Source organism: Amblyraja radiata, chromosome 20 (assembly GCF_010909765.2).
Source record: "Amblyraja radiata isolate CabotCenter1 chromosome 20, sAmbRad1.1.pri, whole genome shotgun sequence".
In the NCBI taxonomy this organism is placed as follows: domain Eukaryota; kingdom Metazoa; phylum Chordata; class Chondrichthyes; order Rajiformes; family Rajidae; genus Amblyraja; species Amblyraja radiata.
In genome coordinates, this window is record NC_045975.1 from 10,716,944 (window position 1) to 10,743,706 (window position 26,763).

General features: G+C 45.6%; 1 protein-coding gene and 1 long non-coding RNA gene across 4 annotated transcripts in view; one reads left to right on the plus strand and one right to left on the minus strand.

Moving 5' to 3' along the window:
• The first annotated feature begins 2,813 nt into the window (after positions 1–2,813).
• Positions 2,814–9,822, plus strand: LOC116984584. The gene is made up of 3 exons (XR_004415074.1): positions 2,814–3,036; positions 5,661–5,731; positions 8,524–9,822. It is a non-coding gene; the product is annotated as an uncharacterized LOC116984584 (long non-coding RNA).
• A 1,904-nt stretch (positions 9,823–11,726) lies between these two features.
• The window catches only part of mapk8ip1 (mitogen-activated protein kinase 8 interacting protein 1), an 87,376-nt gene continuing 72,339 nt past the window's right edge, over positions 11,727–26,763 (minus strand). For all 3 annotated transcript variants that reach the window (XM_033038799.1, XM_033038801.1, XM_033038800.1), the window contains exons 6-12: positions 23,276–23,351; positions 20,875–21,047; positions 18,132–18,241; positions 16,898–17,017; positions 15,860–15,930; positions 13,943–14,041; positions 11,727–12,293 (exon numbers count right to left, since the gene is read on the minus strand). In XM_033038799.1, the coding sequence (XP_032894690.1) occupies positions 12,221–12,293; positions 13,943–14,041; positions 15,860–15,930; positions 16,898–17,017; positions 18,132–18,241; positions 20,875–21,047; positions 23,276–23,351 (722 nt within the window). In that variant the 3' untranslated portion in view covers positions 11,727–12,220. The remainder of the gene's footprint in view (positions 12,294–13,942; positions 14,042–15,859; positions 15,931–16,897; positions 17,018–18,131; positions 18,242–20,874; positions 21,048–23,275; positions 23,352–26,763) is intronic.

The following is a 26,763-nucleotide window of genomic DNA, read 5'->3' on the forward strand; positions in this document are numbered from 1 at the left end:
AGTACCCGTTTTCAGGATTGAACCCAGGTCTCTGGCACTGTAAGGCAGCAACTCTACCGCCACGCCTCTGTGCCGTGAAGAACAATGGACAATGGGGGACCCAGCATGTGGGGACAGCTGTAAGGGAGGGGGAAGAACAAGGGACAACCGCGGCGGCATGGGGGACCGCCGGGAGGGAGGGGGGAAGAACAAAGGGAACTGGTGCGAGAGGGGAGGGGGATTTGTAACTTTGTAAGCGCCGGGCCAGTATTTGCAAATCTTGGCAAAGGATGCAAAGAAATTCATTGTCAACAGTTTTACAGGCTTGCGATTATGAATTATTGTACAACACTAAGCTGGATCAGTGGTTTTTCTCTCATTTAAAAGTAGAATGAACCAATTGTGCTATGGAGGTGGTCTATGGTTTTTTACCTGAATAGATGTGGTCCTACCTAATCAATCAATGGTGGTGGGGAATGGCCGTGGGTCTGAGGAGGAGATCCAGAAGTAACCATATGGCCGTGGACTTACATGACTATTCAGCTCCTCTAATCAGTGGTCCCGTTTGCATTTTTTTTTAAATGTACTTGTCTTTCCAGAAACTGTGTTGGAAAGGAAGTGTTTAGATGGCTACGGCCCAATGGCATGCAAATGGGTCCAGCCTAATATGCCAAAGATAAATACAAAATGCTGTAGTAACTCAGTGGGTCAGGCAGCATCTCTGGAGAAAAGGAATAGGTAGTGTTTTGGGTCGAGGCCCTTCTTTTGCCTCATGTGCCAACTTGGTCAGCATGGACAAGGTGGGCCGATAGGATTATTTTTGTGCTGAACAAGTCTATGGCTCTATTTATTGATCATCTCTAATTACCTCTCGAGAAGGTGGTGGTGAGCCACCTTCTTCACTATAAGGATTTCAGTGTTTGAAGGTGCCCCATATAGTGCTTTAATCCCACGATTTAGGCCCCATGAAGATGATATTTCCAAGACAGATATTTCCAGATGTTGCCTGACCTGTTGAGTTTCCCCAGCACTTTGTGTTTTGCTCAGGATTTCAACATCTGCCGCTTCTTGTGTTTCGAAACAGAATTCCACATATACTGTAAAATTGGGTAAAAGCATCGCTACTGAACACAAATCTTTTGTCCACCATCAACATGATATTCCAAAACATCAGGTAGGAGCCATTTATGCTTAAGTTAGTTACTGTTCGTATATTATAGCCATGTCTAGATATTTCTAGTTTTATCTTTTTGGTATGTTTGTTGGCAGGATTATATACGAAGATGGGTGCGTCAACATCGGAGGAGGCTAGCGTTGCCGCAGGGATTGGGAGTCCGTTTAGCCTCGAGTGATGGTTGGGACAAGTTTTTCACCACTCTTACAAGAAGACACTACCACAAGACCACAAGTTTTTTTGGCCTTCCATCACAGCAATGTGATGGATGTTTATGTAAATTATGTTGTGTCTTGGGTCTATTTCTTTGTAATGTATGGCTGCAGAAACGACATTTCGTTTGGACCTCAAGGGGTCCAAATGACAATAAATTGAATTGTATTGTAAAAAAAATTGTATTGTATTGTAAAAAAAAGACGCCACACTCTCACACAACACGGATGAAACAGTTAGTAAGAATGAAAAGTTATATGAATTATATCTTTGTTTTGTATTATTTCAATAAAAGACCAATTAATCAAGAAACAACAACTGGAAGATTCATTTTTGCTATCTGCGAGTGCGTAAACTACTTCTCTAACACATCCCAGAGTAGTAAAGGCAATTAAAAATTGGACATTGGAAAGTTAAGAAATTGCCATTACAATCAATATGTTAAGCTAGGAACTGCAGATGCAACAATCTTGAGCAAAAAACATGCTGGAGAAAATCAGTGGGTCAAGCAGCATCTAGAGAGGGAATTGGACCCTCCTACATTTCCTTCGCTCCATAGATGCTGCTGCACCCGCTGAGTTTCTCCAGCATCTTGTCTACCTTCAATTTTCCAGCATCTGCAGTTCCTTCTTAAACTCCTTCATTTAATGTGTCTTTTCATTATGGAATTAAATAAAACTAAGACTACCCGTGGCACGCTGAGGGCAAACCTTGGTCATTTCACCAACATCAGCAGAAAGGTTTCTCCTTGCGAGTCGTGCATTTCGTCTTGTATACAGGTATCTGGCCCGCAGGTCAGCCATTCTTTCAGTTCTTTCATCTCCCTTCTCTTTATCCCTTTGGATTTGTATTGTTTCACGGTAATAGTTGAGACGTTCAGCTCTTTCTTCTGGAGTCACTTGTTCCCCTTTCCCCTTTGGTGCTTTTCGATGACTCTTTTGGTTAGTCCTTTTAGACCATCCTGCACCTCGTTTGCTAGGTCTTTTTGGCATGGTGTAAAAAAAGGATGTCAGTAGATAGTTATAAACTTCTAAACACAATCTTATCCATTAATGAGCAGGCAAGTATTAGATGGACATGGCGGTTGTTTATTAAATTGTTGCGCTTTCCTGCACAGTTTTGGCGGTATTTCGGGAACTTTCTTTCTTGGAGACGTTCCGTTATTTCAAATTCCGCACGTCCGTTGTGGCTCCGTCGTGACGCCAGTCAAGTACACACGGAAGTATTAGATCAAACTTCCGCCTCCTCCCCCCCCCCACCAAACTGCGCACGCGCGGACACTGCCCCGCCCCCCGCCCACCCTCCCCCCACCAACTGCGCACGCGCGGACACGCTCCCTGGCCACCCTCCCCCATCAACTGCGCACGCGCGGACACTGGGCCCCCCTGCCACCCACCCCACCCCCCAACTGCGCAGGCGCGGCACTGCCACAGGCCCCCAACCCGCGGCCGCGGGCGACCGTTGGGCGACGCCGCGCTCGAGCGCTCCGACCCCGGGGGGGGGGGGGGGAGGAGGCGGGATCTGCGCCGCCGGCGCCGTCAACGGCCCGCGATACCCGCCGTGAACCGCCATTGGCCAGCTGAGCCGCCAATCAAGGCATCCTCCAATCGGCGCAGAGGGCCGACGAACCGATTCCGCGGTTGGCTGACTGTCGGCCCGGCCAATCGCATGTAAAGGGAGGGCGGGTCAATGTCGCTGATAGGCTGACTACGCTGAAGAAGGCGGGATTATGGTGTGACTGACGGTGCGACGGACCAATGGTATTACACAGCGAAGGGCTTTGCTCCAATAGCGTGGAAGGGGCGACTGTTGCTGGGCAGGAAATCTCGCCTAGGCTCAGTCTTGTTCATTTGTGAGAGGAGCTGAATTAGGCCATTCGGCCCATCAAGTCTACTCCACTATTTTAAACCAGCATCTGCAGTTCCTTCTTACACATTGTAACATGGATGATCTACCTTTCTCTCTCAACCCCATTCTCCAATTTCCGCACTTTATCTCTATACAGAAGTCTGTGGATGTCAAGTTAATGAATATTTTGAAGGCAGTGATTGACTGATTCTGGATTAGTTTGAGTGTCAAAGGGAACTGGGGGGGATTTGTAACTTTGTAAGCGCCCATTATGGGCCACTATTTGCACACCTTGGCAAGGGATGCAAGCAAACAATTTCATTGTGACTTGACAAAGTATTCAATGCAACAGTTTTACAGGCTTGCGATGGTTAATTATTGTACGACACTAGGCTGGATCAGTGGCTTTTCTTTCTCATTTAAAAGAAGAATGAACCAATTGTGCTATGGAGGTGGCCTGTGGTTTTTTGCCTGAATAGATGTGGTCCTACCTAAACATCCAATGGTGGTGGGGGAATGGCCATGGGTCTGTGGAGGAGATCCAGAAGTAACCATATGGCCATGGACTTACATGACCATTCAGCTCCACTAATCAGTGGTCCACTTTGCATTTTTTTTAAATGGACTTGTCTTCCCAGAATCTGTGTTGGAAAGGAAGTGTTTAGATGGATACGGGCCAATTGCAGGCAAATGGGTCCAGCCTAATATGCCAAAGATAAATTCAAAATGCTGTAGTAACTCAGTGGGTTAGGCAGCATCTCTGGAGAAAAGGAATAGGTGATGTTTCGGGTCGAGACCCTTCTTCTGCCTCATGTGCCAACTTGGTCAGCATGGACAAGGTGGGCCGATAGGATTATTTTTGTGCTGAACAAGTCTTTGACTATTTATTGATTATCTCTAATTACTTTCCAAGAAGGTGGTGGTGAGCCACCTTCTTCAAGCCTTGAAATCCTTATGGTGAAGGTGCCCCATATAGTGCTTTAATCCCACGATTTAGGCCCCATGAAGATGATGTTATTTCCAAGACAGATATTTCCAGATGTTGCCTGACCTGTTGAGTTACCCCAGCACTTTGTGTTTTGCTCAGGATTTCTACATCTGCAGCTTCTTGTGTCTCTAAACAGAACTCCACATATACTGTAAAATAGGGTTAAAGTGTCGCTAGCGAACACAAATCTTTTGTCCGCCAACAAAATATCTGATATTCCAAAACACCAATATTTTAAGCTAGAGACAAGGAACTGCAGATGCAGCAATCTTGAGAAAAATACATGCTGGAGAAAATCAGTGGGTCATGCAGCATCTCTAGAGGGAATTGGGCCCTCCTTCATTTAATGTGTCTTTTCATGAAAGAATTAAATAAAATCGTAATCAATCCTTTATGAACATAAAGAATGTTCTTGTGTCACAAAGAATGACATCACAAACTGTATATGAAATTCTGTTTTGGCAACACTATCAAATGATTTTCTCTGAAGTTTGATGGTTAGCCCAATGGCTAGGGATTTTTACTTAAATGCACTTGCACTGTACTACTTGTTTTCATGCTTCATTTAGTGGAATAATGAGTTTAATTGGGAAAAAGCACAACCGTTTGAGGAGACTTTATGTCAACAGTCTATTATTTTTGATGGTATTTTTCGATTTGGGTTCAATGCATACTCTTGAACGGTAGGTTATTGGTAACGGTAAGAATCAACCAGTTATGATATTAATTTGCTGAACATTACAAAGATTGAACCATTGTGTTGTGTGCAATTCTGGTCACCCTATTGCAGAAAGGATGTGAACTAAGGCTTTGGAAAAGGTGCAGAGGACGTTTACCAGGATGATGTCTGGATTAGGGGGTATTAGCTCTAGGGAGAGGTTGGACTGACTGGGATTGTTTCCTCTGGAGTGGTGGAGGTTGTGGGGAGACCCGATAGAATTGTATAAAATAATGAGAGGCATAGATGGAGTAGGCAGTCACAACGTTTTTACCAGGCTGGAAAAATCAAATACTTTCATAACCAAAAATTCAAAAAGCCATAGCTTTAAGATGAGAGGGACAAAGTTAAAGGGAGATGTGCGGAGTGGGTGGTGAGTGCCTGGAACGCACTGCCTGGGGTGTTGGTTGAAGCATTAGTGGCATTTAAAAAAACTTTGGATAGGCATATGGATATGCAGGGATTGAAGGCAAATGGGTTATGTGCAGGTAGATAAATGATGGTCTTTGCATCATGTTTGACACAGACATTGTGGGCTAAAGGGGCTGTTCTAGTGCTGTACTGTTGTATATTCTATATAACTTACAAAGCCATGGACTCAGCGATGGAAAGTGGATTGACAGGGTTTGGTGTACTGAACGACTCTGTTCTATATCATGCATGTTACTTGACACTGTTATCAATGTCATGGGGTGTCGAGATTCTTATTGATACTCATCTATTCCCTACTTCCCCATCAGAGTGAAGAGAGAAAGCAATGGGCGTGAGGCCAGCATCAACTTCGCAAGAAATCACTTTGGATATCTGGATGGTGAGGTTAATTTCCAATTCTTCATTCTAAAATCTGCATGAATGTAGCATCTTTCACAATCTTAGGCAATGCCAAAGAGCTCTGTGGCCAGAGAAATGGAGTCGCTGTTGTAATGTGAAGAACTGTGGTAGCCCATTCTGCACATAACACCAATGATGTAATGATGGGGGGGGGGGGGGTCACAAAAGAGTGCAGATACTGGAATCCAGTGAAAAACAAAGTGCTGGAGGAACTCAGCAGGTCAGGCAGCATCTGTGGAGGGAAATGGACAGATGATGTTTCGGATTCCATGACCCTTCTTCAGACTGATGGAGCAGAGGGGAGAGAGCTTGTGGAAATAGGTGAGGGGGTGGGGGCAAGAGCTAGCAAGTGATAAGTGGATTTGGGTTTGGGTTGGTGGCACATGAGTCAGGCAAGTGGGCGAAGAGTGGAAATCATAATCAAGGCTGGAGATAAGTGCTGAAGACAAAAGGCAAACCTGAAATTTATAATCTGATAATCACAACACCCCATCAATTTAAGGAAGGGTTCTGATCTGAGATATCTTCTGTCCATACCCTTCCACAGATGTCCATACCCTACCTGACCCGTTGAGGTCCTCCAGTCCTTTGGGGTTTTTTTTAAACTAATGATGGTGGCTTCTGTATAAGTGAATAGGTATGGAAATAGAGAGAACTCCTGCCCTTAACTTCTACTCAGGCCCGTACCCTATTGGCATTTGTTCTGTTGTGTCTGAACTTGGGAAGAATGAGTAGTGATCTCATAGAAACATGTAGAGTGCTGAATGATTTGACAAGGTACAGTAAGATTCTGATAATCCACCACCAGCCAATGGTTTGGCATCGGCTTATCAGGTGATACTGCCATGTCCACTCCACACAGGAGCATCACAGTTTCTCTGCTCCCTTTGAATTCTCCTGTTTCTTGGCCATACGCCCTTGAAACTTAATGGGTTCACTGACACATTTGAAAGAAGTGAATCAAAAGTGTGCTGGGGTATTTAGAAAATAACACCCGACAGCCTAGAAAAACTGCTAGCTTTGCACCACCATAATCCCCAGCTTTGTTTTGCTGTAGATGCAATGAGCATATTTCCCTTGATTAGGGGGGTGGAGGGAGGAGGGGTGGGGGGGGGGGTGGGGGGGGAGAGAGTGTAGGGGACGTAGAATTTAAAGACCACCATGCATTAGTATAACAGCAAAATATAAAGTGCCTATGAACTCTGGATTTGGCAGCATCTGAGCTGTGATGGGGCAGATGACGTTTCGGGCTGGGACCCTTCTTCAGACTCTTCAGATTCATGAGTACACTAAGCAAAGAACACACACAACAGCCGGCATTCCAGCTCCTCGAGCCTTTTCTTCACGATTGATCTGATCTTGGCTTCTGCTCCACCTGCTGCCTCTCCGCAAGCCCTGACGGGCATGTTGTACAAGGACCAAGCTTAGTTAACTCTGCACATATATCATGATTTTCCACAGTTAGTGAAGAAATGCAGATTCAGTACTCTCTAAGATAAGAAAGTCCTCTACATCTCCATCTTAAATTGCCAAACTTATTCTGAAACAATACCCCCTAGTTCTAGATATCCCACACTGGGAAAATCACCCGCTCAGTATTTACACCTCACAGTCCTTACTGCCCCAATAAGGCCACCTCCCATTCCACAGTAAATGGCCCAAACTGTTCAATCTTTTATGGACCCATGGACAGATACAGAACGATAGAGGCTCTTCGGCCCACAATGTCCATGCTGTCTATCAATCCCATTTACATCACCTACCCAAACACCAGGGGAGATTTTTGATGCCAATTCACTTATTCACTCGCACATCTTTGCGATGGGAGGTAACCGGTGTACACGGAGGAAATCCACGCGGTCACACGGAGAACGTGCAAACTGCAAACAGTCAGCAACTGGTTCGCTGGAGCTGTGTGTCACTGAAGACTACCCAGGAAAGAATCTAGAACTTAATCTGAACTACCTCCTTAATATAAAGTGATATAGTGCTTCAGGTGTGGTCTCACTGCTGCCCACTAGTGGTAGAAAGCCTTCCTCACTTTCATCCTCAATCTGCCTTGCAAGGCTAACGTTTCATATCCCTCCCTAATTACTCAGCGACTATTCAGATCCCTCTACAGCGGCATTCCATGGCCTCTCCATTTAAACAACGTTCTGCTTTTCCATGACTCATGCCAAAGTGAAGTGTCTCGACCCGAATCATCACCTATTATTCCTTTTCTCCAGAGATGCCACCTGACCCACTGAGTTACCCCAGCATTTTGTGTCTTATCTTCTGAATGACTGCACACTTCCCCGTTAGGTGAAGGTGGAATAAGCAGGCCAGGGAGGGAACTCTTCCCTCGTGAGTGCTGAAAGGGAAAGGACATTGTTTCTGTTGGCCGAATCTACTGGGTGTGGATGGAATTAAGAAGGGTAATGCAGTGAATGTAGACGGTGAGGACAAGGGGAATAATCCAATCCTAGTTCTGGATGGGAGCAGGGCTGAATCTGTTGCCCCATACAATGCCCACATCATTGGGTGGTGGTATCCTGGAAATCAATGTCAACATGCCTATACAAAATAAGCACAACATCATAAAATTATGAGCAAAGCACAAAGTGCTGGAGGAACACAGCAGGTCAGGCAGCATTTGTCAAGGGATTGGACAGGTGACATTCTGAGTTAATCCAGCACTTTGTATTTTGTCCAAGATTCCAGCATCTGCAGTTCCTTGTATCTACATAAATTATGAAACAACTGTTCAATTTCTTTTGCTTCACTCTTCAGACTATGGAATCAAACCAATAATTCCCCGGCTCAGCAAGCAAATAAAGAAAGTCCCATCTCCGTTCCTATTGAAAGCGGGTCGAAGCAAGAGAGATGATCCGGAGTTTGATGACTTCTATAATTACCTTGGATAACTATCAGCATCAAATTGTTTTTTTAGACTTTATTTTCCAGCTGTGATTGAAACATGAAATTTGGAAACTGTGCTGACACGAATAGCAATGAAACCAAAGTGCACATTTTGTTTTGGACATGTTATATAGTGTGTTTTATTCCTTCAACTAGAAAGAATGACCATTTTGAATCCTTTTTATTAACTCTTTCTGAGTGTATTGATTTCCAGTGAGAGTTCAGTTCGAATGTGGACAGTATCTTCTAATATCTCACCCAACAAGTCATGCTACCTGTGTGAGAGTGTTATTGAAGAGACTACTGGCAGGATGTGTGACTGACGCTAAGGCATTTTTGGCCCATTTCTGATATTAGCCAAGGTCAAAAAACACCAGCTGATTATCCCAACCAGCATCTGGAGTCCTTGTTTCTACATTTCTCTATCCCTTATCTCACTGTTCACTGCTCCTCAGCAGGCCAGGAACTTGGAACCAACTCTTTTTACTTATCCACAGGTCCCATGTGGGGGCAAAATCTAGCTTTGACAATAACACATTGTACAGATTCCGGGAAAGAGATGGTTAGGACAACTCCCATTTCCTCAAGAAGTTTTACGAGTAAGAAACTGAGTACAAAAAGTATTTCCTTAAAAGGACTTTCCATTGCAAATTGCATCTCTTTGCTCATACATCTGCTACACTTTCAATAGTTTTATTTTGGGTAGTCTAGTTAGGGACTGAATGGTGTGAGACCCCATCCAGCCTCCTTGTTAACTGGGCTGAGGGACCAAGTGGGGAGAAGATCTTGGAGGTCAATAGCTTGAATGCTTGTGATGAACTGCAGCAAGCCAACATGAGTATCATTCATAACAGATTACTGGATTCTCTTGACCATTCATTGATGATGTCACATCTAGCTGCCAATTTACCATTTTCAATATGTGTCCCTGTGTTCCAAGAGTAAATGCACAATCCCAGCCTGGTGATTCCTTGTACATTGAAAGGACCAGCTCTACTGTCTACGATTTAAGCTGAATCCAAGTAGACGCCGCTGTAACTTTGGACTAAGATAGATTGAGTTGTTTAAATCCAGAAAGCAAATTATTGTCTGCTAGGATTAACACGAGGACAGGTTTATCCTTGATTTTATCCGAACACAACAATAAAATTGTTATTAGTTATACTTCTAGCCGTATGTTTTGTGCATTCCTTAACACCTTTGGAAGCTCAACACTCTCCAGGACAAAGCAGCCCCCCGAGATAGCACCATTGTATCCAGCAGTTTCAGTTTTTATTCCTCTCCACTAGCATACAGTGGCTGCCATCTGCAGAACGCACTACAGAACTCACCTCGGCTATACTGGGTGAATGCACACTCTTTCTTACCCCAGTGTTGGGGAATCAAGGGGTAGGGGACATCGGTTTAAGGGGACAAAGGAAAGATTTAATATGTAGTTTAGATACGATTTAGACTTTGGGCTTGGTTATCTTGGTAGAGCGCTTAGCCTGGTGATAAAGCACAAGCACTTCATAGGAACCTGAGGGGCTACTTTTACGACTCAGCAAGAGTGGTGGGTGTAGTGAACATGCTGCCAGAGGAGGTAGTTGGGGCAGGAACAGTAACAATATTTAAAGGACATTTGGGCAGGCACATGGATAGAAAGGATTTAGAGGGACATGTGACAAACAGTGCCATGCGGGCAGCGTAGATGGGCATTTGGGTCAACATGAACGTTTTGGATGAAGGGGCTGTTTCCATGCTCTTATGACCCTGTGTCTAATCCCAAACCTCGACCACCTGGTTCCTCTTCAAATCAGTCACCATACTGACTTGGAATTATAATGGTTTCATTGTCATGGGATCCAAGTCCCTACTGATAGACTTATGAATGTTCCCTCACCAGAAGGATGGCAGAAGTTTACCACCAGCTCAAGTCCATCTTCTCAAGAAGTAACAGCCGATAGGTTTAGTTTAGTTTAGTTTAGAGATACAGCGCCGAAACTGGTCCATCGTCCCACCAAACCTGCTCCGACCAGTGATCACCCCACACACTAACATGCACTAGGAACAGTTTACAATTTTACCAAGCCAATTAGCCTACAAACCTGTACGTCTTTGTACTCGTTAGAATTTAGAAGATTGAGGGGGGATCTTATAGAAACGTACAAAATTCTTAAGGGGTTGGACAGGCTAGATGCAGGAAGATTGTTCCCGATGTTGGGGAAGTCCAGAACAAGGGGTCACAGTTTAAGGATAAGGGGGAAATCTTTTAGGACCGAGATGAGGAAAACTTTTTTCACACAGAGAGTGGTGAATCTCTGGAATTCTCTCCCGCACAAGGTAGTTGAGGCCGGTTCATTGGCTATATTTAAGAAGGAGTTAGATGTGGCCCTTGTGGCTAAAGGGATCAGGGGGTATGGAGAGAAGGCAGGTACAGGATACTGAGTTGGATGATCAGCCATGATCATATTAAATGGCGGTGCAGGCTCGAAGGGCCGAATGGCCTACTCCTGCACCTATTTTCTATGTTTCTATGTCTTCAGAGTGTGGGAGGAAACCGGAGCTCCCGGAGAAAACCCATGTAGGTCACGGGAAAACTTACAAACTCCGCCCAGAGAGCACCCATAGTCAGGATTGAACCTGGGTCTCTGGTACCGTTAGGCAGCAACTCTACCGCTGTGCTGCCTGCTACCGATGTTAACCTTGAGCATGTCTACATCCTGCAAGTGATGACAAGCATCATAGATTCCTGTGCGGTAGATATCTGAGCTACAAGCCAATCACTCTCATTGTAAAGAGAACTGATCCGGAAATGGGAATCCCGAAGAACAAAATGTTTTGCAAGTTTGGCCAATAAACTGACACTTAATCAGTGGAGTTATCACATAACCAGTGTCACTGTGCATTGGTGATGCTAATGCAATACTCCCAATAGAATGGCAGTGATGTGCAGCAGCTGAATAGTTTGCTGCTGCCCAAGGCATCCTGTAACATTCAGTTGCATCTGATCCTCTTTGCAAAGTTGTTAAGGCTTTTGTTTTTAAAAAGAGACTTGTTAAAAGAACTTCAAAGAACCAGAGCAGAGAAGAACATGCTGGCATCAAACCTTTAAATAAACTATGTTGCACACTCCATGAACAACTTTTAAGAACTTTACACACAACACTTTCAATGAATAAAGCGTAACGTTATCGTTACAACGAATCTCGTATCTGCCCGTTGCTTTGGCGTCATCTCCTCCAGCCAGACCTAAGCACTGGCCCATTGCATTCCGAACGTGTACCAAATGCATCACAAGGGTTATGAAGCAAGCAGGAACGGTTGAGCCATGAACCAATGGAACACTAGATGGATGGGTCTGGATTGGCAGCGGAATGGGATAAGTCACAAACTCAGGGCGACGTACATTGTTGATCTTTGAGGCATGGCTGGCTAAAAGTAACAATAGGTAAAACGGGTTCAATCGAGATGCCATATCATTTTGGAACCTGATATCGAGCCACTAGCTCCGAGTGTCCATGCATCACGCTGGGTTTGAGAATGAGATGTGATGAGCCCGGAGCACTTCGGGCACCTACAGAGGCATCTACTCCAGATAGATATCTTCTGTTGGACACGTGTACTCAATGTATTCTTTGTAGAACTGCTGGAAGGCCCTCCTGTATAACAAACAGAAACACAATGCTTTCAACATGAAGATCAAACCATGTTCACAAATATCAAATCATTAAGTACTTTGACGACCGAGAGGCAGAGACCTTTAGACATGGAGCGTCAAAGGTCTTGGGGAAAGGGCAGGGATGTGGAAAAGAGGCCAAGAGCTAGATCAGTCAAGACAAAGACCCGAGGCAAGCTGGAGGAACAGCACCTCATCTTCCAGCAGGGAATGTTGCAACCTTCTGGACCCAATGTTGATTCCAACATCCTGAGGTTAACCTGATTCCTGTTCATATTCTGATCATCATTGCGTGACATTGAATCAGTTTGATTGTTTTGTTCCCAGCTTTTTCTTTCCTCTCTGGGTGTAGAACATGCCCAACCTGACCTACCGGGCTCATCCTCCTGCTCTGCATCTTGCAACTTTTACATCCTTCCATTTTATGTTCCCACTCTGTTATCGCTCCAATTCACTGGATGTTTTCAAGAGAGTTAGATTTAGCTCATGGGGCTAAAGAAATCAAGGGATATGGGGGGAAAAGCAGGAAAGGAGTACTGATTTTAGATGATCATATTGAATGGCGGTGCTGGATCGAAGGGCCGAATGGCCTATTCCTGCACCTGTGTTTCCATGTTTTTCTATGTTTTTCATTCACTTGAACCTAATAACCTATTTTACAGGTGCTGGAGCTTGTCCCCACAATCTACACAGTTTAACCCTATTAGATACATAACCTCTCCCCCACCATCTCTCTAGATTTACGAGCATCTTCTGTACCATTCCCAGCCCTGACAAAGGGTCTTCAACCTAAAACATTGACTCTATCTCTACCCACAAATGTAGCCTGACCTGCCGAGTATTTCCAACAATTCCTGTTTTTATTCAATATTTATTCCTCCTCTGTTTTCAGTTGTCAGTTTTAGTTTGTCACGTGTACTGATGTACAGTAAAAAGTTTTTGTTGCCTGCTAACCAGTCAGCAGAAAGACAATACATGATTACAATCGATCCATTTACAGTGTAAAGATACTTGATAAGGGAATAACGTTTAGTGCAAGGTAAAGCCAGTAAAGTCTGATCAACTGTTTATAACATTCTTAGATATTTGAACTTTTGTTACCAATACCTGAAACATTGAAATTCTATTTTATTATTGATAATGCATGCAAAATATTTGGAGGCTGAGGTGTTTATTTTAGGGATGCAGCACGGAAACAGGCCCTTCGGCGCACCGAGTCCGCGCCGACCAGCGATCCCCGCACATTAACACTATCCTGCACACACTAGGGGACAATTTGCACTTATACTGAGTGTACAAATCCAAGCCAATTAACCGACAAACTTGTACGTCTTTGGAGTGTGGAAGGAAACTGAAGATTTGAGAAAACCCATGCAGTCACGGGGAGAACGTCCAAACTCCGTTCAGACAGCACCATACCCACGTCTCTGGCGCTGCAAGCGCTGTACGGCAGCAAGTCTACCGCTGCGCCACCGTGCTGCCCACCTGGACTGAAAAACTTTGTGACCCAGTCCGAGCCCAGCCCAAAGCAGGCTGAACATACTCTGAGTAACAACAGCACCTGGACAGGTGGATCAGCGAGCAAAACCCTTGGACCATGCAAAGGAGAGTTTTGGACAGAAGACTACGTACCCCACTGATTCCGCAATGGGTTTTGTGGAGTCTTCGGACACAAAAACATGGCAAGCAAATCGGTGATCTGAAGGATGTTTGGTAATAAACCCAAAATATCTGAAAGGAGAAGAAAAGAGCAAAGTAACAAGACTTTTTGCATAAATGGTGGAGGCTATTTGGCCAATCTTGTACATAGAACAGTGCAGCACGGGAACAGGCCCTTCGGCCCACCATATCTCTGTCGAACATGATGCTAAGTTAAACTAAACTCTTCCTGCACATGTTCCATATCCCATCATTTCCTGCATATGCATGTACTTATCTAAAATCATCTTAAACACTATTGTATCTGACTACACCTCCACCATCCCCAGCAGCACATTCCATGCACCCACCGTTCACAGTGTAAAAAAAAATTCCTGCACATTTCCATTAAAATTTGCCCCTCGCACCTAAAAGCCTTCAGCATTCGACATTTCCACCCCATGAGAAAGGTTCTGGCCATCAATGCCTCTCATAATGTAATACACTTAATTTGACAAAATTCAACCCTCAGCCTCTGACACTCCAGAGAGAAAAAAAAAATCCAAGTTTGTCAAATCTTTCCTCGTAGCTAACGCCATCTAATCCAGGTAACACCATGGTAAACATCCTCTGCACCCTTTCCAAAGTATATCCATCCATGTTGTATTGGGGCAACCAGAACCACACGCAATAGCATTGCTGACAGGAAGTCCGATCCACTTGGATCGACTGTCTATTGCTTTGTCTTTAACAACACTGCCCGTCTCTCCTAATCTTTTGATGGGCACCCAGTGACTCTATGCCTTCTGCTCTATCAGGAAGTGCATTTAAGGACGACAACAATGCGATTCTATCAATAAATCAACTGGATTTTTTTTTAAACAATAAATCAAATTCTCCTCGTCACCATCCCTGCAGTTTCTGGAATTAGTTCATTCTTATCGACTTCATCAAAACCTTCCATACTTCCAAATGCCTCGTGGGCACAGCCCTCCCAATCATTGCGGACGTCTACATGAAGCGCTGTTCTCAACAGGCGGCATCTATCATCAAAGACACCCACCATCCGAGCCATGCCTTATTCTCACTGTCAGGCAGGAAGTACAGGAGCCTGAAGTCCTACACCACCAGGTTCAGAGCAGCAACTTCCCTACAACTATCAGCTTCTTGAACTGCCCTGTACAACGTTAATCCCACCTTGACAGCAGAGTACTACGGACCATCTCGTGCCACCATGGACTTGTTTTTTTAATAGTGTTTTCACTAATGTCTTGTTTTTGCAGTCTTTTGATGAAACCCTTTTTTACCCGAATCTGAGAACTATGACCACCAGGTTTAAATGCAGCTTCTTCCCAATCACCATCAGGCTCTTAAACACTACACAACACTAACCTCAACTATGAACTTCTATGGTACACAAAAATGCTGGAGAAACTCAGCGGGTACAGCAGCATCTATGGAGTGAAGGAAATAGGCAACGTTTCGGCCCGAAACGTTGCCTATTTCCTTCGCTCCATAGATGCTGCTGCACCCACTGAGTTTCTCCAACATTTTTGTGTACCTTCGATTTTCCAGCATCTGCAGTTCCTTCTTAAACACAATGAACTTCTATGGACTGTCTTGTGTTGCACTAAGGACATTGTTTTTTTTCCCTGACATTAATTTATTATGTATTATCTGTGTGTTTTGCAGTTTTCAGCTTGTTATGTTGAAAACAAGTAACACAATAGGAATCAAACATTGATCAAGAGCATAAGGAAACATGCAGTAAAACTAAGTCAGTACATACAACAATTTAACACTCTTCACTTGTGCCCGGTAGTGGTGTAGAGATTGCCTTTGCCTCATTGATACCAACAGCAATCTCTGGGCATGGGTGAACAAACATGAAACAACCAGAACAGAACTCACTTGGTGTTCTTTGGATGATATCCACAGAATGAAACATTCTTCAACTGGAAGAAGTGACTACATTTACTGCCCTGTCATAAAGTAACAGAGAGAAGCAGAATTAATGCACATTAAGGGCAGTTCAGTGGTACAACTGATCGAGCAACTTCCTCACGGCACCAGTGACCTGGGATCAAGCCTAACCTCTGGTGCTGTCTTTGTCGAGTTTGCACGTTCTTCCCCTGAGAACTTTGTGTGTTTCCCGTGGGTGCTCCAGTTTCACCAGCCTCCCCAAAGACTTGCGCATTGCTTGGTTGCCTGAACTTGCCCCGTATATGTGGGCAAGTGGTAGTGATTTAAAAACAATCACTATGTTTAAGACACATTTATTCAGCCAATCAAATCAGCAAGAATACGGTCTTAATCCGGGTTTAGGTTTAAGGAGGGAGGGCGGATATTTAAATGGGACCTCAGGAGTAACTTCTTCACTCAGACAATAGTCCACGGCTGGATAAAGCTGCCAGAGGAAGCTATGGAAGTGGATACAATTATGACTTTCCAAAGACAGAGAGGCACGGTGGCGGAGCGGTAGAGTTGCTGCCTTACCGCGTCAGAGACCCAGGTTCGATCCTGATTACGGGTGCTGTTTGTACGGAGTTTGTACATTCTACCCATGAACTGCGTGGGTTATCTCCGGGTGCTCCAGTTTCCCCTCATACTCCAAAGATGTACAGGATTGAAGGCTAATTGGTGTGGTGAAATAGTAAATTGTGCCTAGTGTGTGTAAGATAGTGTTAGTGTGCGGAGATCGTTAGTCGGCGTGGACTCGGTGGGCCGAACTGTGTCTCTAAAACTAAAACTTAAAAACAGATTTACAGATAGGAAGGATCTCGTGGGATATGGACAAAATGCAAACAAATAGGACTAGCCCAGAATGCCAATTTGGTCGGCATGGACAAGGTGGACCGAAGGGCCTGTTTTTGTACTATGTGGCTCTGTGGGTCTATGAGTCTCTGCTTCTGTGGGAAATGTTGCACAAACACTGCGGGCAAGAATTACCTTCTCGTAAGCACCGAGCCCATCGAGCTGCACAGCTATTTTAACGCCCCGCATGCCGATCTCCAGCACACAGCTGGAAGGTGGGTTGAATTGCACCGTCAGTCTTCTCGTTGTTGCGATCTACGAAGAGAAATGCAAGCCACCTGCACTTTACAAGAAGTGGAAACAAGGCACTGCAGATACTGGTTTATTACCAAAGTTAGAGACAAAGTGCTGGAGTAACTCAGCGGTTGAGGCAGCATTTCTGGAGGAAAAGGATGGGTGACGTTTCGGGTCGGGACCCACCTTCAGGCCCAAACTGAAACGTCACCCTTCATTATTCTGCAGAGATACTGCCTGACCCACTGAGTAAGACCCACTTTGTGTCTATCTTTTGCACTTTACAAGAAGTTAAGTCAGAAAACAATTGAATTAAGGGATAGATTGGCACAGCACGAGGACCCAGCTGAAACTTGAACTCAGGAATAGATGAAAAGCTATACTTTATAACCTACGAACCTATCTCCATTGATGTATTACAGGTAACCCATTCCACCTCCCTTGTTTTTCTGTTGTGTTTTTTTTTGCTTTCTTTTTTATTTGTAACTTTCTACCCTTTCTTTTTCCCTCTTTCTATAAAAAATAAAAACACTAGAAGCAGAAGTAATTGATAATGGAAAATTTTAATAATGTATGACTGATGTATATGAAAAGTTTTTTTACTATAATATGTAACTACATTTTATAATATGTCTACTTCTAATAAATAAATAAAAAAAAACAAAAAAAAAAAACAATTGAATTCTACATCACACATTTATTATCCGGTTCACGAAGGCAGACCTGCAACTCTTCACATATTGTATATTAATCTTTTGGATTGGTCTATCATGGGGGACTTTATCAAATGCCTTACACATAAACAACATCCACTGCCCTCCCCGCATTGATCAGCTTTACCAGCTCTTTTAAATAAAAACATGTTCATTTACACATGATTTACAGAGTCATAGAGTCATACAGCATGGATGACATTCGGCCCAAAGGGCCTGTTGCCATGCTGTATCTCTAAACTAAACTGAGATTTTGTCTCGCCCTAGACACAGCGCTTCCAATGGTGTGTTACTGGACTGCTGTGCTCTAGTTTCTGGGGTGGGACTCCAACACACAACTTGCTCACTGACCGGAGACAAGAGTCGTACCCACCAAGCCACATTGCAGTGGACAGGCCGCTGTTGGTCTCGCTTCACTTTACCTTCTGCATTGCCGCACACAAGACGTCATTCCCTTTGTGGTAGGGCACTTGCACTGAACCCAGAAACTTCAGAGGGAAGAGGTCCACCCAGTCACTCCTTTCTGCGTTAGCTGTTGTGAAGGGGAGAAGGAGAGGGGGGGAGGGGGAGGAGAAGGGAGGGGGGGGGAGAGGGGGGGAGGGGGAGAGAGGGGGAGAGAGCCGGAGGGGGAAGGAGAAGGAGGGGGGGAGAGAGAAGGAGGGGGAGAGAAAAGGGAGGAGAGTAAAGGAGGGGATGATAAGGAGAAGGGAGAGAGAAGGAGAGGGGGGTTGAGAAGGAGATAGGGAGGAGAAGGTTAAGATGGGAGGGGAAAAGGAAAGGGGAAAGGACAGGAGGGGGAGCAGGGAGAAAAGGAAAGAGAGAAGAGAAAGGGGGGAGAGAAAGGGGGATAGAGGGTATGTATGGGGGAGAGAAGGGGGAGGGGGGGAAATGGGGGATGGGGAGGAGAGAGAAGAGGGGGGGGGGGGGGGAGAGGGAGCAACATTAAAATGAATGCATTGATAAAATGCTATCTGATTAAAAATAACCCATAGCTCAATACTTGCACTGGATATGTATCATTATACTTAGCCAAAATAATTTCTGGTGCTCTTAATTCAAATACTTATCACAGTTGGATTAAATAACTGGACTATCCTAATACAGACATCATGTTAAAGTCACATGAAGATGATTACGTCACACAAATGTCCAGAACAACATCTGTGATCTCGCAGACTGCTAGGATTCTGATAAGGATTACTTGGGTAGATGTGGAGAATCAGTTTACACTAACTGAATAGTCTAGATGAGGGGGTCAGTGTCTCAGGAACGGAGGTCAGACTATCGGGGCTGAGACAAGGTGACATTTCTCCATGCAGAAGGTTGTACATCTTTGGATTGTTTTGCCCTAAAAAGCAGTGGATGCCGACTCATTCAAGCCCAAAACCAAATGATTGTTAGATGCCAGGCACAGTGGCGCAGCTGGTGGACCTGCTGCCTCATAGGGGCAGGGACCCGGGTTTGATCCTGACCTCGGGTGCTCTCTGTGTGGAGTTTGCACGTTCTCCCTGTGACCACGTGGGTTACCTCCGGGTGCTCGGGTTTCTTCCCACACCCCAGAGACGTGCGGGTTTGTAGGTTAATTGGGCTCTGTAAATTGTCCCTAATTGGATGAGATCAGTGGGATAACGTAGAACCGGTGGGATCGGGTGATCGATGGTCAGCATGGATTTGATGGGCCGAAGGGCCTGTTTCCATATTGCATCTCTAAAATCAGAGACAACATTGGTGCGGGAGTGGTGCAGGAGACTTGAGGCAGCACGTCATTTGAACAGAGGGGCTGATTGAGGGCCATCGTTGCCAACACACCGACCCTTCCCGCCTCGAGTTACAACTTTAAACTACTTTTCACCTCCGACTTCTCCAAGGTCATTGACATGAAAGATAATCTCCATTTCTCAGAATTGACACTCGTGTTTAATGCAGTGTGTTTAATGGGTGTTGATCTGTGAATCCAACATCACTTCCTGACTCTTATCCTCAATGCCTCTCGTCGGTCAGGACATGGAATACCAGTCAGGAAGCCATGGTGCAGCTGTGTGGATTTTTTGCCGGGCTGCATTTGTGGTATTGTGTACAGTTCTGGTCACCCCATTATACGAAGGTTGTGGAGGCTTTGGAGAGGGTGCAGAAGAGGTTTTATCAGAATGCTGTCTTGATTAGCTATGGGCTGTACTGCTCTACGTTCTATGAATCCAGCAAGTTGGGGCAGCACTGTGCCGCAGCGGTTCAGTAGCTGCCTTACAGCGCTGGAGACCCAGGTTCGATTCTGACTACGGGCGCCATCTACAGAGTTTTTCGTGTGACCGCGTGGGTTTTCTCCGGGTGCTCCCGTTTCCTCCCACACTCCAAAGACATGTGAATTTTAGGTTAATTGACTTTGGTAAAAAATAAAAAAATGTCCCTAGTGTGTAGGGTAGTGCAACAGTGTGATTGGTGGTCAGCTCGGACTCAGTGGGCCGAAGGGCCTGTTTCCGGTCAATTTCTCTCTCGTCTAAAGTTCACGACATTTCAAGGACGCAGCTAAACTTGGAGCCAATCCCTCACGACTGAATTTGCTGCTGAATCAGCAGATTGAAAACAATACTTGTGTTGTTGCTGACACAGCAAGATAAGATGCTGCTGTTGGTTTGTGTGTGATCTAAACAGAAGAAATATATAAGCCGGAAACATTATGTTAATAAAAAATTGAATCTCATTCCAAAGAGGGTATCAGAGCTGCTGAACATGACTGGAGTTTTGAGTTTCTGTTGCTACTTTCCTATTCACTCTTGTTATGGGCCGGTGATGACTCTGTTACAAAACCACAGAAGGCTGTGGAGGCCAAGTCAATGGTTCTTTTTAAGGCAGAGATAGATAGATTCTTGATCAGTATGAGTGTCAGGGGTTGTGGGGAAAAGGCAGGATAATGGGGTTAGGGGGGGAGAGATAGATCAGCCACGATTGAATGGTGGAGTAGCTCACAAGTTATAGGAGTAGAATTAGGACATTCGGCCCATCGAGACTACTCATGGGTGATCTGTCTCCTATCCCATTTTCCTGCCTTCTCCCCATAACCCTTGACACCTGTTGTAATCTGTAAGTTTGATGGGCCGAATGGCCTGATTCTGCTCTTATCACCTATGACCATACAACTCGGGGACCCTGGGTGAGCGAGTCAGGTACCTGCAAAGTGCTCTGGTTCCATGGGCACCTCGAAAGCATAGTACGCTGGGAAGATCCCCCTGTCGCCTGTTCTCATGTTGTAGGCTTCGTACCAGTAATCGTCAGCCTGCACCTCCACAAGGAGAGGGTCGTCCACCTCCAGCTCCAGCTCGTCCTCGTGCCGTGGGATGAACCTGCAGAGGACATCATCGGTGGTCACTCCAAACGAGTATGACTGTCCTCTCATGGAGGACGCCTGTGCGTGACTTTGTTTAACGTGGGGAGACTGGTGCACAGACAGCCACCCCACGGTCCTTGACAGATCTGGGTCAGGATCCAGTGGCATGGAGTCCAAGACAACTAGGGACCGTTTTCTGCTGCAGCCTTCATCCGCCTTCCCAGCCGTTGTGACGCTCCACTAAGGTCAGCCATCATCCTCCGCCTGTTCCACCATTGAGGTTTTGGTTGGATTGCTCTTTGTCGGGGACCACCCCCTCGACCTTACCACCCATATATGGCCCTACCAGGAGCATAGCTCCAGACGGCAACGCTCTCAGGATCTCAGGACCACACACTCAACTCGTTATATACACGAGGTAAAGCCCACTCTCTCAATCAGTTTTGCTATGAGACTGCTTAGAGGACAGCACAGGGAAAAAATGAACAGAGGCCTTTTGCCGAGACTGAGATGTTGACCAAGGTATGACAGTGGTGTTAAAGAGGCTTGTAGATAGGCACGTTAATATGCAGGACATGGAGTGATACAGATTATGACCAGGCAGCAGTGGTTAGTCTGACTCCTGCACCTATTGTCTATTGACTTGACATCATATTTGGCACAGCCATAGTGTGCCACAGATCCTGGTCCAGGGCTGCATTGTTCTCGGAAGTAACTGCAAGATGCTGGTTTACACCGAAGATAGACACAAAATGCTGGAGTAACTCCGCAGGCCAGGCAGCATCTCTGGATAGAAGGAATGAGTGACGAAGAAGGGTCTCGACCCGAAACGTCGCCCATTCCTTCCATCCAGAGATGCTGCCTGACCCGTGGAGTTACTCCAGCATTTTGTGTCTATCTGCATTGTTCTATCTTCTATGTTTAACCACTTCCTTGCAATTGGTCCGTGTGATCCTACCCCAGATTTGGCCCGCTATCCTTCACTGCTCCCACACTGGGCAGAATCTCTGCCTGCAGTGATGCTTCCATTCACCTTCAGCTCTTGTGCTTCCTGCTGGTAGACTACTGGATAATGTGGATGAGGACTAAACCACATCCTGCACCATGGGTGAGCCCCCCTCTGACTAAACTCACCGCTGCCTCTCAGGGAGCTATTCCTTGTCACCCAACATGATATTGCTTGGTTAAGAAGACAAATATCAAGCATCTAATGGACAATAGACAAAAGGTGCAGGAGTAGGCCATTCGGCCCCTCGAGCCAGCACCGCCATTCAATGTGATCAAAGCTGATCATCCACAATCAGTACCCTGTTCCTGCCTTCTCCCCATATCCCCTGACTCCGCTATCTTTAAGAGCTCTGTCTAGCTCTCTCTTGAAAGCATCCAGAGAACCGACCTCTGACACAGAGAATTCCACAGACTCACAACTCTCTGTGTGAAAAGGTTTTTCCTCATCTCCATTCTAAATGGCTTACCCCTTATTCTTAAACTGTGTCCCCTGGTTCTGGACTCCCCCAACATCGGGGACATGTTTCCTGCCTCTAGCTTGTCCAAACCCTTAATAATCTTATATGTTTCAATAAGATATCCTCTCATCCTTTTAAATTCCAGAGTATACAAGCCCAGCCGCTCCATTCTCTCAACATATGACAGTCCCGGGAATTAACCTGGTGAACCTGCGCTGCACTCCCTCAATAGCAAGAATGTCCTTCCTCAAATTGGGAGACCTAAACTGCACACAATACTCCAGGTGTGGTCTCACTAGGGCCCTGTACAACTGCAGAAGGACCTCTTTGCTCCTATACTCAACTCCTCTTGTTATGAAGGCCAACATGCCATTTGATTTCTTCACTGCCTGCTGTACCAGCATGCTTACTTTCACTGACTGATGAACAAGGACCGGTTTCGGCCCGAAACGTCGCCTATTTCCTTCGCTCCATAGATGCTGCTGCACCCGCTGAGTTTCCCCAGCAATTTTGTGTACCCCCAGATCCTGTTGTACTTCCCCTTTTCCCAACTTGAGTCCATTTAGTTAATAATCTGCCTTCCTGTTTTTACCACCAAAGTGGATAACCTGACATTTATCCACATTAAACTGCATCTGCCATGCATCTGCCCACTCACCCAACTTGTCCAATGATCAATGATCGGCGACTTTAGCAACTTTAAAGAGAAATTGGGTGGTCAGCTGGATGTGAAGCTGGTTCTGACTGCATGCAATGAATAAGTTGGCGATATCCTTACCTGAAGACTGCCCTGTGTGTTTGATCTCTTTCCTCTCCATTTATTCTGCAGGAAAACAAACCGAAGGATTCTGCACCTGCATGGCGGGAGCAAACACACGGACGTTTACTTGGCTTCAGTGGGAAAGGAGGGGATCCATGCAAAACCTGTTCACTGTGTCAATATCCCAGCTTGCTCAAGTTAACATCCAACCTGCTTACTGTCTGAAGGACTAAACTGTTCCTCCAGTAACTCGTGAACGGGAGCAGATCAGCAACATTCACAGAGGAGATGGGCCAATATCCTGGAGGGTCACCTTTCACCCCAAACTTAACCAGACCAGCCACATAGACACTGTTGGAGCTGCGAGAGCAGGTCAGAGGCTGGGTATTAAATAGTAAGTGGCTCTCCTCATATCCAAGGTTTTTCTGCCATCTATGAGCCACCGGTTGGGAGTGTTCGGTTCGAATTCTCTCCCGTTACCTGGATGAATGCTGTTCCAACAACTCCAGAAGTTTGGCAGCATCCAAGGGGAAAACAGCCATTGACCAGCGATGCTTCAATGCGTCATGCCGTGAAACAGAGAGGATGAGACAAAGTTTCTTCCCACGGGCCATCAGAACTGTAAACTCAGGATTCATTTAATTTACTGTACTCATTTACTGTTGTGTTGTGTCTTTTTAAAATTGTTGGGGGGTTTTCTAACATGTAAATACTGATTCTGTTCTATTCTGTTCTGCAGTTTTTGCACAATCTGCAGGCATTACAACTTTCATTTCGCTGCACATCTTGTATGTGTATGTGACAAATAAACTTGACTTGACTTGACCAAACGTTCCTTCCTCCAGCAGTGGCGCATCACAGCTTGGTTTGGGATAGCTCTGCCCAAGGCCACAAGAAATTGTAAAGTGGTGGGTGTTCCCCAGTCCATCACACAGACTGGACTCCCCAACATCGACCGCATCTATACCTCTCGCTGCCCCAGGAAACACAGCCAACAAAGGCAAGGACCATTTTCAACCCAGTCATTCCATCGTCGCTCCCTCTCCCAATGGGCAGGAGATCCAAAAGCTTGAAAGCATGTACTGCCAGACTCAGGAGCAGCTTCTTCCTCTCTGTTATCTTCCAACCTACCTCTTTGCGGATATTGGACTTTTTCCCTGCAACTTTGACGCTCCAATGCTATAAAACTATAGTCTGCAATCTGATATATCTCTCTCGGCACCACTTGTTGTACAACCTTCTGCAGTTGTACAGGGCCCTAGTGAGACCACATCTGGAGTATTGGGTGCAGTTTTGGTCCCCTGATTTAAGGAAGGACATTCTTGCTATTGAGGGAGTGCAGCGTAGGTTTACAAGGTTAATTCCCGGGATGGCGGGACTGTCATATGCTGAGAGAATGCACACTCTGGAGTTTAGAAGAATGAGAGGGGATCTTGTTGAAACATATAATATTGTTAAGGGTTTGGGCATGCTAGAGGCAGGAAACATGTTCCCGATGTTGGGGGAGTCCAGAACCAGGGGCCACAGTTTAAGAATAAGGGGTAAGCCATTTTGAACGGAGACGAGGAAACACTTTTTCTCACAGAGAGTTGTGAGTCTGTGGAATTCTTTGCCTCAGAGGACAGTGGAGGCCGGTTCTCTGGATACTTTCAAGAGAGAGCTAGATAGGGCTCTTAAAGATAGCGGAGTCAGGGGATATGGGGAGAAGGCAGGAACGGGGTACTGATTGGGGATGATCAGCCATGATCATATTGAATGGCGGTGCTGGCTCGAAGGGCCGAATGGCCTACTCCTGCACCTATTGTCTATTGTGTACGGCTTGATTGTACTCATGCATCGTAGGACATGATTGGCTTGGATCGCACAGAAAAGCTTTTCACTATAAACCAATCCAGGGACTGCATCGTATCCCATCTACAAATCGCACTGCACCATTACTTGCCCAGAATACTATGACAGTATTTCCTAAACCAAACACCTCTTCCACTGATGGCACAGAGACACATCACCACCCACATGTTCCACTCCAAGTTATGGCCATCCCGAGTTGGACTTATGTCACAATTCCTTTTTCTTTGCCCAATCTACATCTTGGAACACCTGCCCCAACAGTACTATGGGACCCCCTCCACCATTCCAAGGAATGGCACACAATCACCAGCTCAAGGGCAATAAATGTCAGTTCAAGAGTAAAGGGCCTGTCCCACTTAGGCGGTTTATTGGGCGACTACAGGCGATTGCCGCAAACGTTTCAACATCTTGAACATTTTTCAGTGACAGCAGCAACGATTATTGCTGTCGTAGGTTGTCATAGGTTGACGTAGGTGTTGTCACCAGGTGTCGCAGGTGAATTCGATTAGAATTAGTCCCTGGCAGTCACCTAAAGAGTCACCTAAGTGGGACAGGGACTCCTTTAGAGTGCTTATTTAACATATACACCAGAAATGAACCAGAGCAATGAAATTCTTAGAGGCACAAGGAACTACAGATTCTGGTTTACCAAATATAAGACAAAGTGCTGGAGTAACTCAGCGAGTCAGGCAGCATCGCGAGAGAACATGGCTAAGTAATGTTTCAGGTTGGGGCAGCACAGTGGCAGAGCGGGTGGAGTTGCTACCTTACAGCGCCAGAGACCTGGGTTCAAACCTGACTGTGGGGTGATGTCTGTATGGAGTTTGTACATTCTCCCTGTGACCATGTGGGATTTCTCCGGGTGCTCCGGTTTCCTCCCACACTCCAAAGACGTACAAGTTTGTAGATTCAAAGTTGTAAATTGTCCCGAGTGCGTAGGATAGTGCTGGTGTACAGGGTGTTCGCTGGGCGGCGTGGACTCAGTGGGCCGAAGGGCCGGTTTCTACGCTGCATCTCCAAAGTCTAAAGACCCTTCTTCAATCACCTATCCATGGTCTCCAGAGGCGCCTGGCCCGCTTTTAATGGAATTTTAACTTGCTGCAGTTTTACAGGCACACTAGATGCAAGGACAACAATAAATATACAATTAATTATCAGTTATTCTCAGTAAACTGGATCCCGATTGTGTAAAAACCAAAGTATGTCGAGCAACACGAGTAGTGCAAAGTCTGTTGCGGTTCGGTGCTGAGGTAGCGTTGTACACGTTGGTTCATGACCTCGATGGTTGAATCCCAAACCCCATAAAAGAATCAATAAAATCTAAGGAAGGGTCCTGACCTGAAACATCGCCTATCCATGTCCTGCAGAGATGCTGCCTGACCCGCTGAGTTACTCCAGCACTTTGTCTTGTAAGCAAAAAAAGGCAAGATTTGCACATCGTGGGAGAATGAGAAGGATCTTGGATTGACTGGACGCGATGAAGAAGGGTCCAGACGCGATGAAGAAGGGTCTCGACCCGAAACGTCACCCTTTCCTTCCCTCCAGAGATGCTGCCTGTCTCGCTGAGTTACTCCATCCAGCATTTTGTGTCTGTCTGAGGCTCAATGGCCACAGGGTTCTACGATTCTTTATGCTGTTACAAGGTCACAAGAAAT